General features: G+C 46.4%; 1 protein-coding gene across 1 annotated transcript in view; it reads left to right on the top strand.

Moving 5' to 3' along the window:
* LOC111158449 (vitrin) overlaps positions 1–18,456 on the top strand; it is a 98,039-nt gene that overhangs the window by 42,362 nt on the left and 37,221 nt on the right. The window contains exons 4-7 of the mRNA XM_022520469.1: positions 1,647–1,803; positions 7,195–7,328; positions 11,949–12,026; positions 17,054–17,245. Of these exons, the coding sequence (XP_022376177.1) occupies positions 1,647–1,803; positions 7,195–7,328; positions 11,949–12,026; positions 17,054–17,245 (561 nt within the window). The remainder of the gene's footprint in view (positions 1–1,646; positions 1,804–7,194; positions 7,329–11,948; positions 12,027–17,053; positions 17,246–18,456) is intronic.

Raw genomic sequence — 18,456 nt, 5'->3', positions numbered from 1 at the left:
CCCCCAGGAGAAGGGCTTCCACGCCGGCCCAGCCCTTCCAGCCGGCCAAGATCAGCTGGGAGGAGTGTTTAGGAAGAGAGCAGCACTTGTAACTTCACTTCTCCCTGTAGTCTGAGTGAAATGCGACTCTGCTCCGTTAGGATACATAAGGGTTAAAAAAAAAAAAAGAAAAAGTGTGCGTTTTGGATACAGCTGGAAGCCATTAACAACTCTGAGACCATCCCGGGAACCCAGTGAGAGGGTGGGTGGCCTGGCAGAGATCCTGGATCCCTGTGTGTAATCACCGGGCGGGGCTGTATTTCTCCCTCCCACCCAGCGCAGAAATCCCCTCTTCCACTGTTCAGTCCGTGCCCACAGGCTCCCCGCTCACGCACGCATGGCTGCAGGAGGCAGTACCTTCCTTCAGAGACAACCTCAGGCACTAGAAAGTTCTTTGCAGAATGTGCCTCTGTGGAAAGGCTCCCCTTTCGTTTTCGCTTGGCCAGCTGTATCACAGCACACAGCGGTCCTACTTGGGAAGACAATGAGACCCCTGGCCTCCTCCAGATTCTCACCTCCTTGTGGCCAAACAGCCCTGTCGGCCAACCAGCCCTCCTGTCTGATGGTTTCAGGACTCCTCCTGAGCCTGCTTCCTCTCTCAACTGTGCTCATGTTTTGGAGTCCCTTGTGAAGAAGAGAGCCCAGAACAGAAGATATTGCTGGCTAGGAGGGCACCAGTATGGTATCCTCTAGGAGGCTTTCCTTTCAGGAGTTTTGACAGCCATTTTTTTCAGGAAAGACATAGCTAGGCCCCCTTTCAGGTACTGCCACTAGAGAATCTACGCCACCTCATTCCTGGGCAAGCTTTCAGCTCTAGAAGACGGGCCTGATGGACGGTGCTAGTCCATAATGGCTGCAACAAAGTCAAAAAGGAGACACGAAAGAATAAAGTTTCCTCTGGAGGCTCGTAGGGGAGCTCCTCGCATTCTGCCAAGTGTTGAGGGAGGTGACCTGGGATCTAGGACCCATTCTCTGGGACCATGACCAAAGATCTCTCTCATGATCTGTCTCCTCTGTCCAAAAGCCTTTCCATTGCGCCCCTCAGAACACAAGAACTGTTGCCTCCCTCATCTGGCCCAGCCCTCCTAACCCCGTTCTCCCAGCCAGCTCCAGCACAGGGGGTCTGAGGCACCTGGCCAAGCTGGTCCTGGTCGCTGGGCCCCAGGCCCAGGCTCCCTCAGTTACCCTTCCTGAAATGCCTTCTCTTTGTCCTGTACGGTTGTCTGAGGGGTCCCTTCTTTCCTGGGCTAGCTCCAGAGCTACTGAAAAACCAGTGTTCTCCAGCCACAGGCTCAAGGCGACATTTCTGACCCCCTGGAGGTGGGTCTTTTCCCAGAGTTCTCCACTGCAGTTGTCTGGAGAAGTGCAAGAGTCCACCTCTGTTTCTGCCCTCAGCAGGCTAAATGCTGCGGGTGGTCACTGTTGTTCTTTTGGTCTGAGGAATGTCCTAATTATATCTTTGCTTTCATTATATGGACAGGACCCCAGGTCAGCCCAGGTCCTGGCTTCTGGAGATGAAGTAGAGAAGCTGTTACGACCCGACAGAGTCACACCATATATAAGCAAGTACCACTAGGTGTAATTTTGACCTCGTTTTGCTTTCCCAGCTGTGCCCCAGATCAACTGCGATGTCAAAGCTGGAAAGATAATCAATCCCGAGTTCGTCGTAAAATGCCCAGCAGGATGCCAAGACCCCAAATACCACGTTTATGGCACGGACATCTACGCCTCCTACTCCAGCGTGTGTGGCGCCGCAATTCACAGGTGGGTAGCTCCGAGAGTAGCTGGGCTGTGGGCAGGGAGCTCCCGGGGCCAGGTTCCCGGATTTAGCCAGCAACACTGTACACACATAATGAGAATCCTGTACTTGCTGAGGCAGCCCTATCCCGGGGTTTACACAGAAGCCACACGTGGTCCCAGATCTCCTTTCACAGCGCTCTGTGGAAAGGACCCACTTCTCTTTACCCTAAGGGGATGGAGAGGAGAATTCTCCTCCCACAGATTCATGACAAGGAAACCAAAGTTCTCGGTAACCTAAAGCATGTTTTTTCTATCTGTATTTACTGAACGAGGAAATAAGAGGTTATAAGAAGAAGTAATAATAAGTAATAAGTAACAATAAGATAATATAAATAATAATAATAATAAGAAGACTTCATAATAAAAAGTCCTGGAGGTTTGGAGAAGAAATGTCACAGCAGTGGTGATGGCCTGGAGATGAGTGGAACAGGAAAAGTGAGGAGGAGGGTGACAGGTGGTTCTGCTCGGTCAGCTGTTGGTTTGGGACCCAGGAAGGACGACCGGAAGTAGGACATGCTTTGAACAAAGTCACTGCCTAAATGAAGAGAGGCAGAAGTGACCTTCACAGAATCCTCAGATGTCTTTTTGTGTCAGCTGGGAGTCCAGACCCAGAGGGATGCACGTTTACTTCCTATCTTTGATAGTAAGGCTAATGTGTCCGTGTTGAGCACCTCACTTATGTCACCTTATTCAATCCTCACCGTTCTCTGTACCGTAGCCACTACTGTTATCCACATCTTACAGATGGAGAGAGGCTGACTAGCTTTTCTAACACCACACTATTAAAAAGTATCCAAGTGGGGACTCAAACATAAGTCCATTGCCCATGCTTCTAACTGCCACTTTGAGACTGCTGTGGGACAGGACTCCTGAATTGATGCTCAGCCACCAGATACAAAGTTTCTGCAGCATTCGGGCTTCAGGATCTTTTTTCTTCTCTTTACTTGCACACCAGTCAGGTGAGGGATCCATCGTCTCCCGGCCAGAGAGAGGGGGAAAAGATAGAAAATTTATTCCCTCTCCAGGTGTCTCGTCAGTAGCTCTCAGAAATTTGGGGAAGCAGCAAGAATGAAGTCTATGTGTAAACTGAGATTTAAGAATTCCTAGCAGAATCTGTTGGCCGTCCTCCTTTCTCACTGCCGCCGAGGAGGGCTGATGAGCCGACTCGTTTTCCAATGGGAGCAGAACTCTGAAGGCTTTATCATGGAGAAGTAGGGAAACAGTAAGAAAGACTACCCCAAACCCTGTTTCTTAACCCCAGAATACGGAAAAAAATATTTTACTTTCATTCTGAAAGAAATTTCGTGCAAAAAGGAAAGAGATACACAAGTCTACCCATACGTGCGTGTGCATGAATAAACACATGCCTGCTCCCACACGAATGCTTGCACACATGCATCCTTACACACGTGTGTGCACGCCCGAAAGCTCCCACACCATAAACACTCCTCAGCCCACATCTATGTGGATACTGATGTCTGCTGTAGGGGCTGAGCCTGTCTTAAGGTCACTGTATTTTTCCAGGGGCATCCAGAATTGTTGGCCCCTGCTTCCTCTGGCCTTTGCTGGCTCTGCTTTGCCTTTCTGTGTCTCCCAGGCAGGACAGAGTCCATGAGTTGATTCCACCTCACAAAGATGTCGTCATAATCACAGTAATCCCTCGCACTGTGATTCGCTCCTCCTAGCATCATCTCAGCGCTACGAGGCTGCTGTTAACGTAAACATGCTGTTTATTAAAGAAGAGCTGAGAAATAAGGAAGTTAATTCAATGGCTGGTTAGTTGCACATTCAGGATGAGAGCTCAGGTCCTCTGACTTCTAGTCCAGAGCCCAAACCACACATTTACGTAAGAACAGGGGCGTCCCAGCACTGCTTAATATACAAAGAGAGGACTTGAGGTGGATGTGGACTTTGGACAAGTAAGAGTCAGGGAAGGCTTTATGATGGATGGACACACCACAGGAGGGCAGAGTAAGAAGGGAGTTGACAAAGACCAGGACTCCGTAATCCCAGCGTTTTGGTTGGGCTGTGGAAACTCATGGAGAAAATAAGGAGGTGGGTGGGGAGGTGGAGACAAGAGTGTGAATGTTTCAAAAACCAAGATTTGCTACTTGAGCAACCAAGCGCCCTCTGAAACTTCCTGGACCAGGGTCTGATCTAGTGGGAAACTCTATTCGGAAGGATGTGTCACTGTTCGTGGGAGGATGAATAGAGGTCTTAAGGGAGAACAGACAGGAATTTGGGACACTCTCAGTTTTCTTTTTCACAAACAAAACAAGTCTGTTTTCAGAAGGTAGGACTTAAGCAGAGAACTTGCATAGAAAGTACACACAGGGCCTCCAACAGTGGCCCATCAGAGCCCCCCACAGTCAGAACTGGGAGGCTGGGAGAGAGCACACTTTGGTTTTGGCATTCAGATTTAGCTTTAGGATTCAATATTCATGCAATATATCATAATCAGATGTCTTATTATATGTGATTCCCTCAATTCTTTCAAACCATAGGGACAATGAACATATTTGAAGCATCACAGTTTAGCTCAGTCTTGTCCTGAATTCGCCTCTGTATTTAGAGTGGGACCAAGTGCGGGGGAGAGGGAAGATTTCTCCCTAGCGGGGCGATGGGGAGGCCATCCATATGCAGAGCACACTTCATGCCGATTTCTGACCAGATGCCCACCCCGAGAATGGCAGCTGGTCAAATCCCAGCCCTTTTCTCCGAACCATGCAGCTGACTTGCAGCTGAGCCCAGTCCCCTGGGACCAGGGTCAGGGAGGACAGGAACCTGTAGACTATGTCCAGCATCATTCAGGACATCTGAGGATGCAAAGAAGTGGAACTGGTTTTTGCTCTTTCAGATAATATGTACAAGGTGCCTATCTCTGAGTGAGGATAGAAATGAGGTTACATTTCCATAAATTCTCCAAAGTACCACGGCTCCTATCTGCTTCCTAAGTGAAACCACAGCCTCTTGAAGGCTCTCTCCCTCCAGTTTCTCCTCCAGGGGCTGAGTCTCTGGTGCATTCCACCTCCATGGACTGCCGTTGGCACCTGAAGTTTACAGACCCCTAGTCTCCCCAGTATCTACCCTTCTCTAGAATCTCTGAGAAGGTCCACATCCTCTAGTTAACTCAGTCCTCAAGATGAGGCAGCCCCCCTCCCTGCAACAGGGAAATCTCAGGAGCACACCACAGTTCTGTCATGCACCTTCCCCAGAGTCTGGGTTTTGAGTCTCACACCAGCCTCTGCTGGGACACCAGCAGCCAAGAATCCCCTGGGCCCTTCCCATTTCCTCCAACAGCTGGAGGGAAGCTCAACACAGGCCCGCCTCCCCTCACTGGGAGTGGCAGCTACCAAGCTTCGGACCAAGTGTGCGCACACATTTCCTCAATACAATGAACTGTGAAACCAAGGGCAGGATAATTTCTTGGGAGGGAAAGAAAAAAGGTGTTATTTCTGTCTTCCCCAGCAATTATAAGTAAAGGGAGCATAGGATAATTTTTTCCAAATACTTAGAATTTTCAGCCTACATGAGGGCTGTGCTCGTAAATGTTGAACAACCAGCTCCCCCAAAGCAGGGGAGTGCTGGTTTGCCAATTTCAGGGGTATAAATCCTCCCCCCGTGGCTGATTCCAAGCTACCATGTGAAATGATCCAACTCTCACAGTCCTGGGAAGTTAACAGTTGGCTTCCGTAAGCCCGTGTGGGCGGCAGGCACACACCACCGACAGGCCTTCCGACGCACAAAGATAAAATGCTGTCTTTTCCCTAAGAAAATGTCTAATCTAATTGGGAGACAAAAATCAACTCAAGAAATTTTTAGGAAATCGCACAAGACCGAATAAAATCAGAGTCTTGGCTGTGAGACAAGAGTCTGAGGCATCCTTAGGAAGGGATGTAGCCAAGTCTTTTCAGAATCTCTGTGGAGAAGAAAGTGTTGGGCACCGAGCAGCACAGGGTTCCTCTGGCAAAAGTGGGAGCTGGTTTTCCAGAGGGAAAGAGCAGCATGAACAGGCCCGTGAGGGGAAGCCCTGTGCTCTGGCAGGGAAGCTGAGGCCAGGCCGGCTGCGGCCGGGAGACCCAAGGGAACGGCTTCTGAGCTCCCAAGAGAAAAGAGAGGGCAGGGGCACAAGGATTTGGGAAGATGACCCTCAAAAAAATAAAAAAAAAAAAAAAAAAAAAAAAGTGTCCCAGGTCAAAATTAAAAAAAAAAAAAAAAAATTTGGAACGATGAGGAATTGGCATCAGGAGGTGGCTGTGCTTTTGGACTCTGAGGGACAACTGTGACCAAGTGGGACAAACCCAGGATTCCAGATCAGCTAAACCTGGGTTCGAGTCCCTCCCTTGCAATTTACTAGTTACAAAACCTGGACCGAGTCACTCCAGTGGTCCAAGCCCGATTCTGGGAAATGGGAGCAATAGCACTGCCTTCACTCTACGACTCACAGATTTGCCAGAAGGAGCTGGGGAGAAACCTTACGTGGGGATGATTTTAAAGCAAGTAAGTGCTCTATACGTCAAGTACTATTATCACTTTCCTTCCTTCTGGGTCACTGAGCAGGTGAGTGTTGAAAGTTCTTGACTCGTGAAGGTGGGAGGGCAGGAAACGGCAGCTCTCATCCTGGAGGGAAGGGAGGGTGTGGATGAGAACAAATCGAAGTGCGTTTTTAGCTGCCTGTGTGCCACAAATCACACATGCCCACGGGAGCCCGTTTAGGCTCCGGGGCAAAGAAAGGACAATGGGAAGGGATTCCGAGGAACCGGCGTGGAGCCCCCGCTTCACATACAAGCCAAGAGGTAAATCTGTCTGTCTCTGTCACACCAGGATCTAAAACCTTCAAAATCCTAGACATTAAAGAAACAATTTCTAGTCCTTGGGGAGGGAATCTTTTTAATGAGTTCCATTTAGCTGCACACTTCCTACCCCTGGCCCAATATAAAAGGAAGAATTTTTTCTGTAAAATGTCACGGCTGCCCTTCAGAAGAGTGGGAGCCATCCTGCCATGTCATGAAACCAAATTAGAAATGGTCAGGAAAGACGTTTTCCTTAAAACAACGAACTAGTGGGGACGAGGAAGCCAAGCAAAAGAAGTCTGAGGCACGGTGGCAAAGAGAAATTGCCACCTAGCGGGACAGCCAGGTCCTGTACTAAGGAAGAGGGCGTCTGACCTGGAGGTCAGATGCTGGGCCGCACGGTGGAGACGCCCCTCTTGGGGGACAGGCCACAAGCCAGGGTAAACCTTGTCTTAATCTTCCTCTTTCCCATCTTTCAGTGAAGACAGAGGCTGGTGTGCTAGTCTGTTCATCGCGTCCAATGGGATCTTCCTTTTCTTCACCATTTTGTTTCTCTTCATAGTGGCGTGCTCGATAATTCCGGAGGGAAAATACTTGTTCGGAAAGTTGCTGGACAATCTGGCTACAAAGGGTCTTACTCCAATGGTGTCCAGTCGCTGTCGCTGCCGCGCTGGAGAGAGTCCTTCATCGTCTCAGGTACGCCCGAGCTCAAGTGACCTCACGGGAAGAAACGTGCCTTTTCAACGTTCTGTTGGCTTCAGTGTCTGGCCCAACTCATTTCATCAAACTCTGAAGCATTAGCTCTTCCGATAATTAGGATCATGAAACAATAAATTATAATTACCGTGATAAATCACTATAGAGTCTGGAAATATTAAAAGGCTCCCCTTGCTCGTTTTAAACACGCTGCAGCTATCCGTAAATCCAGTCAAACTTTTAATGAAGTGAATTCCATTTAATAACTTGGGCTTTTTTTAACTACGCCTTTCATTAGGCCAAATATGTCTCATATCTGGATCCTCATTCCTTGATATTTCTGGTAAATGGATAGGGATATAGGCTCTTAGAGAACCGAACTACTATTTTGAGATTTCTTTTTGTTTAATTAATTGTTTGACTAGTCAGTTCTTGCTCTCTAGCTCCTTAGGATTTTTGTAGATAATCATTTTCATTCTTTCCTTCCCTCTTCCAATGAGGTGATGTCAGTGAGCGAATGACTAGTGCGATTTCACCGTGAAAAGGTAACCGAGTATCTCTATAATCGTGACCTGCCCTTGCCTATTTTTGTGAAATTCTTCCAACCTAACCTTTTGTCTTGAATTTTAATTGAAAGAAAAATTGAAGGACTACTATAATGAATACCCAGATTCCCTTCACCTAGCAACATTTGCTTTATCTGTCTACCTATTGTTTATTTTATTTTGTTCTAATCCATGTGAAAATAAGCTGCGGGCATCATGACACTTTCCCTCAATACTTCAGCACACACCTGGTACAAACAAGGACATTTTCCTAAATAACCACAATACCAATACCACACCTAAAAAATTAACATTGATACAATAATATTATCTAACAAATAGTTCTTATTCAATTGTATCAGTTATCCTAAAATAGTCCTAAATCCTAAAACTTCATAGTAAGTTCTTCCACTTACTCTTACCCCTTCTCTCTCCTTCCTCCCTTCCTTCCTCTCTCCCCTCCCCTCCCTTTTCTTCCTTCTTTCCACCCTTCCTTTCTTCCTTCCTTTTCCACAATCTAATAAAAATCATCCATTGCATTTAGTTGTCGCCTCTGTTTACTCTCTTTTCATCTAGAACTAGCTACTACTGTACTACCTTTTTTGGTCATGAATGGCAACGACATTTTGGAAGTCCCAGCCAGTTGTCTAGTGCTGTGCCTCACAATCTGGACCACAAACATGTCCAACTATTTCCTCATGATTGGATTCAGGTTAAATATTTTCCAAGGTTACTACATAGGTAGCATGATAGATCTCTGTTGTGCTGTATGACTGTGGCCATCTCGGAAGCCACAATAATGTCAGTGTGTGTGGTTGTTGAAGAGGCTGCACTTGACTGCTTGGATACTTTACAGTACCTCTCCATGGGAAAGATACGTTGTACTTAATAAGTAATCTGTAGGGTGCTGCTTCCCCAACAAATTCACCTAATGGTTTTAACATCTATTAGTGATTCTTACAGCAGCAAGAACTGCACTAGAAATTGAAAAGTTATAATTATTCTATTATTCCTTCCACATTTATTAGCAAGTATTCTTATAAAAAGAAAAGGGGTATTTCCCCCCTCCACACCTATTTTTTAAGTACCACTATGGACTCATGGATTGTTTTTAAAAATATGTTATAATCCATTATCACCATTATTCTTTTTGGCACTCAAATTTTCCAAGTTGGACCAGTGAGAGCCCTTCGGGTATTTTGAATTTTGTTTTTGTTTTTGTTTTTCTTGACATGTCCTTATGCTGTTTGAGCACAACACAGTGTTGTCAACATCATATGTTTTCCTTACTCTGGGCCTTGAATCTCTCATTTTCTCCAAAAAGACTTCACAGGATTTTAAATAGATTCTAACAAAGCCTCCTGGCATCTTGACAAGATTAGGACCCGTGCATCTCTCCTTAGGAAGCACCTATGCAAGGACCAACTGAGGCAAGGAAGGGAGAAACATTTCATAACATAGTAGGTCTTTAAGTTTGGTCGTTTTCTGGTACCTTTATGTGTCCCAAGCCCCAGCTCCTACTGTCCTCCATGGATCAGAGTTTTAATAGAACTACAAACAGACCTTTAAGGATTCCTCACAACTTGAGCCGTCCTCGTTTCCTCCCGCCTGCAGAATTCTGCACCCCCAGGGTTCAAATTAAATGGGTTTCTACGTCAGGTAGTGGAGAGTGATCCGGCATAGCACAGTGAGAATGCAGAATAGAGGCTGTATGAAAATGCTAGTATCTAGAATCCAAATGTGTCAGGTCTAGAGAGAAATAGAATCTCTACATAGGGGTTTACCAGTAACTCCTGGCTAAGTCTAAGGATGTTCCCCTCTTAGGTGCATAGGCAGCAATTCAAGAATCCCAACAGAAGCGTAAAAGGAAAAATTAACTCCAAGAGAGTAGCAACGTTTGGGGTTTTGTAAATGAAAATCAGTCTGCTGAGATTATTTCCTATAAATGTCAACTTCTGCGTCCCCTCATTTCACCTAGTGACATTTAACCAAAGCACTTCTTGCCAATTATAACAAATACGTGTGTGCTTCTGCAATGCCTCTTCCGAATGCGTGAGTGGGGAGAGCACATTGCCGTGGAAGGGCCCTGACTGGTCAGCAGCCAAGACTTGTCCCCACTCTCCGGAGGCTCAGGTTTATTTGGACTGGGTCCGAGTCCTCCTCAGAGGGCTCAGGTGCCTCCGTGACCTCTCTCTAGGTTTTTATTTCTAATTTTCACACATCACTGTGCTGCTTCAGTTAATTCGCTTTGGCAGGCGGGGATGGGAGCAGGAGCTGGGATGTGCATTTCTGGTCAGCACAATCTTTTGACAGTCCAGGGATAGGCAAGGTCAGAGAGCCTTTTTTTTTTTTTTTTTGGATCCACATTTCAGAAAACTGAGCTCATGTTCCTTTTCCTCTTGAATAGAAGCAGACAGCAGAGGATTTCAGATGCAAGAAGAGTAAACAGAGGGAGACCCCATCTCCGCAGTGTGCTCTGTTGATCGAGTGGGTCCCACAGCCCTGGGGCCTTCCTTGGGTCCGAAATAACCCCGATCACTGTTATTTGGAGGAGGCCCAGACAAGGGCAGGGGACCTGGAAATGCCACGCTCTGTTCCCGTGGAACTTTAATGAGATGAAATAACTCCATAAGCCCAAACATTTTGCCTCATCGCCACTTTGAGTGATATTTATAGGCAAGGCCAGCATAGGATCTTCCCATCTCTCTGGTAACATATAGTTCCAAAAGAGTATAACTTTTTTTTTTTTCATTAGATCCTTATAACTTAATGGAGAAAATTGGTCCATATCATTGTCTGTATTTCCCGAATGAGAAAAATGAGAGTGTCCAGGATTGAGGCAGTTAATTAACGGCAAATAGAAACAGAAACTTCTTATTCCCAATTCCAGGCCCTTTCTGAGTCCCTGTCATTCCATCTGCTTCATGACTCTGCAATCCCTTGTGTCAATAGGGTTTTTGGCAAAATCGTGTTCTAGATTCTGTCCCACCCCTCAGGGTCTCCATATGACACTCCTCACCATCACCCCAAACCTATCCTATAAAACTACTTCCTTAGGTTGCAAGGTAAAATTCTTTCATTATCAGATGTAAATATTAGATGACAGGTGAGACCCCTCTGAGTTGTGACAGATCTAAGCATTAAGGTATTCCTTCTCTGAATAAATACTTACTGAGGATCTCCTACCTTGCAGAGACTGCTCTGGGCGCCAATTCGACACTTGCCAATTGAGACTGATCCCCTGCCTTCTGGGGCGGCGGGAGGGCTGGGGGGTGGCGGGGGTGGAGGGGGGGGATGGGGGAGGCTTCTGTATTGCAAGTGACACTTGCCATCCCACTGTGAAGCAAAACTCCTGCAGTGGGATGTCAGGCATCACTTCCTGACGGAGGGAGGCTTTGTGGGCGGCAGCCTTCTTGGGGAATTTTCAGTTCTGTCAGGCTTGGTACCGCCTCACCCAGCCCCGATCTCCTGATCATTTTTCTTTTTTATGCCTCCTTTGTTTCCCTGATACATATTAACATTCCTTCCCATGGCCTGGCCTCTAAACTCTCTTTCCCTAGGTGGGTAACAAATGCTTATTTGAAACCTACTTTCGGGTTTCTCTAGTGCCATGGAGTTCAGATGGATCCCACAGGGTCCATGAAAGGGAGACAGAGCCATTCTGCAGAGCTAGCCTGTGACCAGAGCTCTGGAGCGTCCAGGAAGAGGCAGGGGGAGTGTTTTTACATCCATCTACCGACCTAATTAAACATTCGACACCACATGTATGGAAACCTTAGCTTCCATGTCACATCTTCATGAGCAGAGTAAGGGTTACTAATGGGAACTCTGAGTCATGGAGATTTTATTGCTTCCTTTCCAATATTAATAAAACACAGGCTCTACAGGAAAACAAAACATCACTTGACTTTCTTGTTGTAATCAACAATTCACCTGGGGGGAGACTGACGGATTTATTGAACTCCAGAGAGATAAATAGGAAGGAAGGAATCAACTTACCAGAACAGAACCTTCTAAACCCTCTAGCTCTAGAAAGAAATCATTTTTTTTTTTCATTTTTTTTTCTTTCTTGCAGAAGGTAAACCCCAAAAGGGTGTAACCTACCCATCGGCTCTTACATATTCATCAGCGAAAAGCCCGGCCGCCAAAACAGGCAAGTGTTCATGTGTGATGTCGTCTAAGGCTTCCAAGTTTGTAAACACGTTTTAGGAGGTAGCGTAGAAATGAACATCGTAACGGGTCAAGCTCCACTGACTCCAGCAATATTTCAACACATGCCAAGAGCATAGGCACAGAAATCAAGGGGATGAGAAGGCTAGGCCGAAGGGTGATGCTTTAGTTTTTGGGTTTTGTTTTTGTAACTCCAAGATCATTTCTGTTTGTGTCATTTGCATTCAGAATGACTATCGCCTTCGATTGTACTGTATTGTTGCATTAGAAGATGGCAGGACGTTCTAGAAAAGTCCCCTGGCAGCTGAAAGGGGAAAGGCTGTCTCTGCTTAGGTATGAAATGAAGGGAAGCAAAGGGGATGATGTGGTATATGTGTTCATGGAAAGCGACTCATGGAAATAATCCAAGCCAAAGATACACTGTTTATGAGGTCGTGCTGACCCAGCTTCCTGTGAACCACAAACAGAGTACAGGTGGACCTCAGGCCAGAAAAATGCCTTTTCCTAGATTTCTGTGTTAAAGCGGGAACTGTGCTATGCATTACTGTGTCTTTGGGGGCATTTTGGTTTCCCACACAGAGAGAACGGATAAATGTCCCTTTCCAACATACACATAAAAGGGATACTTGGGGTCTTGCCCAGCTTCTAGAGGAACCGCTCCTTAAAATTATAGTTACATTAAAGAGTAAGTTTTCACCAATTCAAATTAAAAAATTCCAGTGAGAACTGTAAAATGGTGATCCCCTTGTGGCTACCCAAATGATAAAATTTCTATAGAAAGTGGGGGAGGCAGACGAGATGAAGATGTGAGGGCTGTCCGTGGGTTCCTCCAGTCTTGGCATGCCCCTATACAAGGCTTCCTAATCCCTCCAAGACTGTGGGTTAACAGGTAAATCAGGTCAGGATGACCCCTCAAAGCATAATAACCTTCTTCCACAGGGAAATATCTCACTGAAAAAAAATAGAAAGCACCTTAAAACTATAAAAACCAAAAGCATCTTGATTTGCCTGGTGCTGCTCCTGCTGAAGATGGACTTTCCTAAGATTTAAACACTGTTTCCCCAGGCAGTTAGCAATCACCAACAGGCAGTAACTTGGCTAGAGTTACTTGGCTAGAGTCTCAGGCTACCCTGAGCTAAGTAAAAACAGGGAAACGTTGGTTTGTAGAAGCTTACCAACCCCGAAAAGGCACATTGCTGGGGCGACATGCAAGTAAATCTTTGTTAGAGGTTGCTGAGCTGGAGTGGCGGCAGGAGAACCCTCTCCCGGTTCCCCTTGGTCATTGCCCCAGCCCCTCCCCCTGGAGGAAAATCAAGCTGAAGTTTATGATAATGTATCTGACTTCCTAAGAACCTCCTGCCCTCACTGCTTGTCCCCAGCAAGGCCACCTCTTGCCCCTCTCTTGAGAATAACACTGTTTCCACTGGAACTGTAGAGGGATCTTGGGCCATCCTCTGGTGGGAACCACATTCAGGAATCTTGAGGTTATTTGTGACTTGCCTTCCACTTTGTTCCCCTTTAGAGGAAAAACGTGGAATTTGGAATCAAATGTGGGTCCAAATCCTGGCTCTGCTACCAAATTTCTGTGAGACCTTATGTACATTTCTTGACCTTTTGGAAAACATATTCCTTACCCTAAAAATGGGAATTCTTGGATTGGCTTCCAGGATTGTGATTAATATCAAATGTAAAGGCATATATAAAAGAGACTGTCACAGTGTCTGGCACATAGTAGATGCTCAATGAATATTGGATTTCCTGCCCTCGTGTATAATCCTGCGGCCCATAGTGAGTTAGTGGCAGGAAGACCTAAATCCTCTCCATCACTCTGACCTCCAGGCATCGCTGCCAAACTGGCTTCGGTGTCTTTCTCGTGGCGTCTCACATCTGACACCTACCGCAAGAGCTGTTTTCCATTGGGGGAAGGGGGCGTGTGACATAACACAATAATAAATGTCAGCTACTGCCATCGATTGAATACCTACCATGTGTGAAATAAAATCTATGGGATTAGGGCCCTGGGGTCTGCATTTTAACATCTTCATCATGGCCTAATAATGAATCAAGTGTAGGGAACTCTGAGGACCTCCTACTGCTGCTGAGAAGGTAGTCATTGAGCCCCCACATCAGGCTCTCTGCTCAGTGGGGAGTCTGCTTCTCCCTCTGCCTCTGCCCCTGCTCACACTCTCTCCCACTCTCTTTCTCTCAAATAAATAAATCTTTTTTAAAAATTTCATAACCTTTTCCAAAGAGTAATATGTTAAGTGCCTACAGGAAATTTTGATATGTGTTCCCATGAAAATCTTTGAAAAGATTTCCATGAAACTTCCGTGTATCTGAGATTATATGGAGAAACTATTTTACTGGTTTCATTTCAAATTCCTCAAAAGGAACCAGGTGCTATGAGGACTTCACTTTGGGTCATACCCAGCCTTATGTTCAGTAAGGAATCAGGAGCAATTGGAGTAGAACTCTTTTTCTCTGTCTTTGTCTAAAAGACAGTTCTATTGCATGCTGGAGAGTAGGCAGAAACAACAGCCCGTGGAAGACCATGGAAAACAAGAGACGACCCTTTTGGTTGAATTGATGACACGTTTGAAAGTATCTGTGTTTTAAGCAGGTAACACAAGTGGCTGCCCTTGGGATATTTAATCTGCTCTCCAGCAATCCGTATTTGCAAAGGAAGACTGAGGTATATAGAAATCTCAGAGTTATCCAATGGTATGAGAAAAAGCTAATTCATAGTTTCAGTATCTAATAAGTGTCAGGTGGCAAAAATATTCATTATTACTAGAAGTTTTATTTTTAACTTAATTGTGGTTTTATTAATAATTTGCAAGTAAAATGTACTGTAGGCTTTTTATATTTCTTTCCAAATTAATAATTTTATCCTATTTCATCAAATGTATAAGTCATTCTATGAAATGGCTTTCCCTGTATAAAGCAGGTCCAATCTGGGCCTGTGTCCCCCTGCCAAGGCACTAATGTTTCATAGTATTTACCGGAGGGTGAGGCAGAAGACTATTTTGGAGAAATGAGAAACTTCCTTAGGACTTGTTATGAACACTCAATTCCTTTGGAGTCATGGGAATGTCATAAATCACAAAAGCGGTTTTGCCCCAGGATGGCCTGAAGCCTGGCTGACCCCCCAAGGCCACTGCCAGCTCTTTAGCAATTTGCCTGGCACAGTCTACAGGCAGATTTAAAGGTGACCCACTGTTAGCAACAACAGGGTGAATGAGAGATCTGTCTCCTGCCCCGATGGCCCAGTGCCTACAAGAGCAGACTGAAGGGCCAAACTCCAACCCATGCCAAGGGCACCTTTGGCTGACCTGCTCTCCCAAGTCACTGCTGTGACTCCCACAGAAGGCAACAGCGGCAGGGTGACAACCGCACAGATGTTAGCTCTGGGTCATGGGTCTACATGCCCCTTCAGACGTCTGTCGGGCTTGGCTGGGCCACGGCCACGGGGCGACACCATTTCCCGCGTGCTGTATGTGTCAAAGGGGAAGTTGGAGGGTTCACAGGAAGGGTGCAGCACCTTCTCATCTCTCATGTGAGCCTCTTGGCTCTGTTCTGTGCACCAGAGAGGCATTAGCCCCAAGCAGAGTTAAAAGCTAGAGCTAGGACATTGTGGGTAAGCTGAAAAATGTCCCCCACCAAAGATACCCCTGTCCTTGTCCCGGGAATCTGTGCATTCTTCTGTATCTGGCAAAACACAAACAGGAAGAGGGAGGGGGGCTTTGTGGATGGGACTAAGTTAAGGTTCTTAAATGGGGAGATTATCCTGAATCATCTGGGGTGGTGGTGGGGGCAGAGGGAGACTTGATACACGTGGAGAAGGTCATACGAAGATGGAGCAGAGAGACACCTGACGATGTCAGCTGTGAAGCTGGAGGAAGCTTGGTGGCAACGACCAAGGAAAGCCAGCAGCCACCAGACGATGGAAGAAGCAGAGAATAGATTCTGCCCTCGAGCCTCCGGAGGGAGTTCAGCCCCGTGAGACTGATTTCCCAACTTCTGGCCTCCAGAAATCTGAGAGAATAAATTACTGTTGTTTTCAGCCCCTGAATATGTGGCGATTTGTGACAGCAGCCCTAGGAAGCTATTACAGCTGCACCAGTGTAGAAGCTGGTGTCCCTGCCGTGGGGCTCAGGAGACCCATGGAACTGATGGCTATTATTCCCTCCTGGCCCTGGGGCACTGTTTGGTTTGCGGGCCATTTTTTGTGTCCTTCTGGCAGAGACCCATGGTTGTTAATTCAATAGCCAGTGGCCACTGGGTAGCCCCTTGTCCCCTTGCCCTGAAGCTTCAGAGAAACTGTCAAGGCACCCAGAGTACTAATAAACAGAGATTTGTTTAAAATCACGGAAACAACCTGAATATTTACACATGAATGAAGAGCATAATTTAGAAGTAGAATCTAGATGCTCTTTACCATCTAGTTATTTCTGTTATCCCATTTTACAGTTGAGAAAACTGGAGCCCAGAGGAGTTAGTTGACTAGTCTTGAACCAATCCAAGCTAGAGCATCTAGAATGTATTCTCTAAGAGTTAGTCATAGTGGAAACCCCAAAAATTCCTTCTATCCCTGGGTCAGTACTAACTGACACAGCAGAAGACAGAGAGAGAGAGAGACAGAGAGAGACAGAGAGAGGAAGGAAGGAGGGAAGGAAGAAAGAGGGAAAGGAAGAAAGAGAAAGTTCATGAACCATTGCTTCTGGCGTCTGGCAAATTAATCTGGCAGTTAATGGAGTTCTACCCTCTCTATGTTGCTATAGTATTTAACCATTGTTTAAATATTTTATTGTTATTTAGTGTTTAGTTGTTTATTGGCTTATTGCTCTGTCCAGGTTGTACATTCTTTTCAGAAAGGTGGATTTTATCCTCCTCAGTGGCCGGCACGGATCTTTGCTCAAACCTAGCATTCAATAGACATTTATTTTGTTTCTGTCCTCAAGAGCCTACCATGATTTTGTAGGCCTCAATGTCATTTCATCTTTTTTACAGGTGAGGCCACTAAAGCCTATCAGAAGCCACCAGTCCCAGGAACAACTGCACAGCCAGTTACCCTGATGCAGGTTACGGGAGCCACGGCCACCGAGGCCACCACTACCAGCCTGCCAAAGCCATCCCCATCTGCAGGTTCAACCACCAGCAGCCTCAGACCACAGCCCATGGGCCACAGGAGCTGGGAGTTGGGTCAGTAGGTAGACTGTGTGTTGTCCTGTGCTAGCAAAGTAGGCTTTCGGAGTCACGGCTCTGTCTGAATGCTTGTGTGGAGTGCCCATCTCCCATCTTTTGAGCTGGGTGAGGGGTCATGCTGAGACCTGGGCCAGGAGTATGTGGATGTGTCCTTCCAGACTCAGGGGTAGACTTGAGCCTCATGCTAATTCAGGACTTGCTATGAGCTAAGCAGACCATGTCAAAGGGGCTGAAGACAGATTCGAGAGTGGGATTGCTATTGTCAGGCTGTGGAAGGTAGGATATTACCCAGAAGTTTCCTCTTGCAAAATCCTCATTTCTCCAAAAGCCCAGTTGAAGGAATAGTAGGGTTCAGTGGAAATACTGTTGGGTTTTAAGTGACACACTGTATATTCTGGGAAGTCTTCAAACATTAGAAGCAAACAAAACTAAACTAAACAACTCCTATAGGGAAAACCAGATAGCTACATTTTTATTCCTTTCCTGATCATTTTTTATGCCTCCATCTCTTCAATCAAGTTTTAGGTTTTACCAAAGTCTATTTTATGAAATTAATCTTGGTATTACATCAAACAGGACCTTAAGAGTTCATCTGAGGACCCCCTCTCTAGTTTTTACACAGCCTTCTCTGCCAGCCACCCTAAGCTAATCAGCACCCCTCTCACTTCTAAGCATCTTCTGCCAAGAGTCTGGAAAATTCCATAGCAGGAGTGACAACTTTTGTCTCAGCAGGCCTTTCTAAATATTTCCCATCTGGGGCCATTTTTTCCTTCCAGGAGGAAGTGCCTGGGTCTTGTTCTGTTCAGTGTCACCTCCAGCTTCCAGACATTTCTACCACACAGCATGGCCCTTCCCCCTCCTATGTCAGAGCCCAGCCCCTCATAATTTCATCCTTTTCTCTAACAAATAGTATCAGCACTTGCAAGGCGCTAGACACTCCTTGAAACACCTTACAAACACTCCCCTAGGAAATTCTCGGACCAGCCCTCTGCAGTAAATGGATGACTTCTGCTTTGACTAGTCCCTTGTCCTGATGAGGAACCCGGGGTGTGGGGCTGTGAACCAGCCGGCCCGGCTCACACAACTGAAAAGTGGGCGCCCAGTTCTCCTGGAACTGGAGGCACCCCTGCCATCCTCGAGCCCCCCAGGCGTGGATGAGGCCATTATAGAAGCGGGGGTGTTAGGCACCATCAGCTCCCGCTGTGATG

Source organism: Enhydra lutris, unplaced genomic scaffold, assembly GCF_002288905.1.
Source record: "Enhydra lutris kenyoni isolate GAN:26980312 unplaced genomic scaffold, ASM228890v2 scaffoldscaffold59, whole genome shotgun sequence".
Classification (NCBI taxonomy): domain Eukaryota; kingdom Metazoa; phylum Chordata; class Mammalia; order Carnivora; family Mustelidae; genus Enhydra; species Enhydra lutris.
This window is presented reverse-complemented; position numbering and strand designations above follow the sequence as displayed.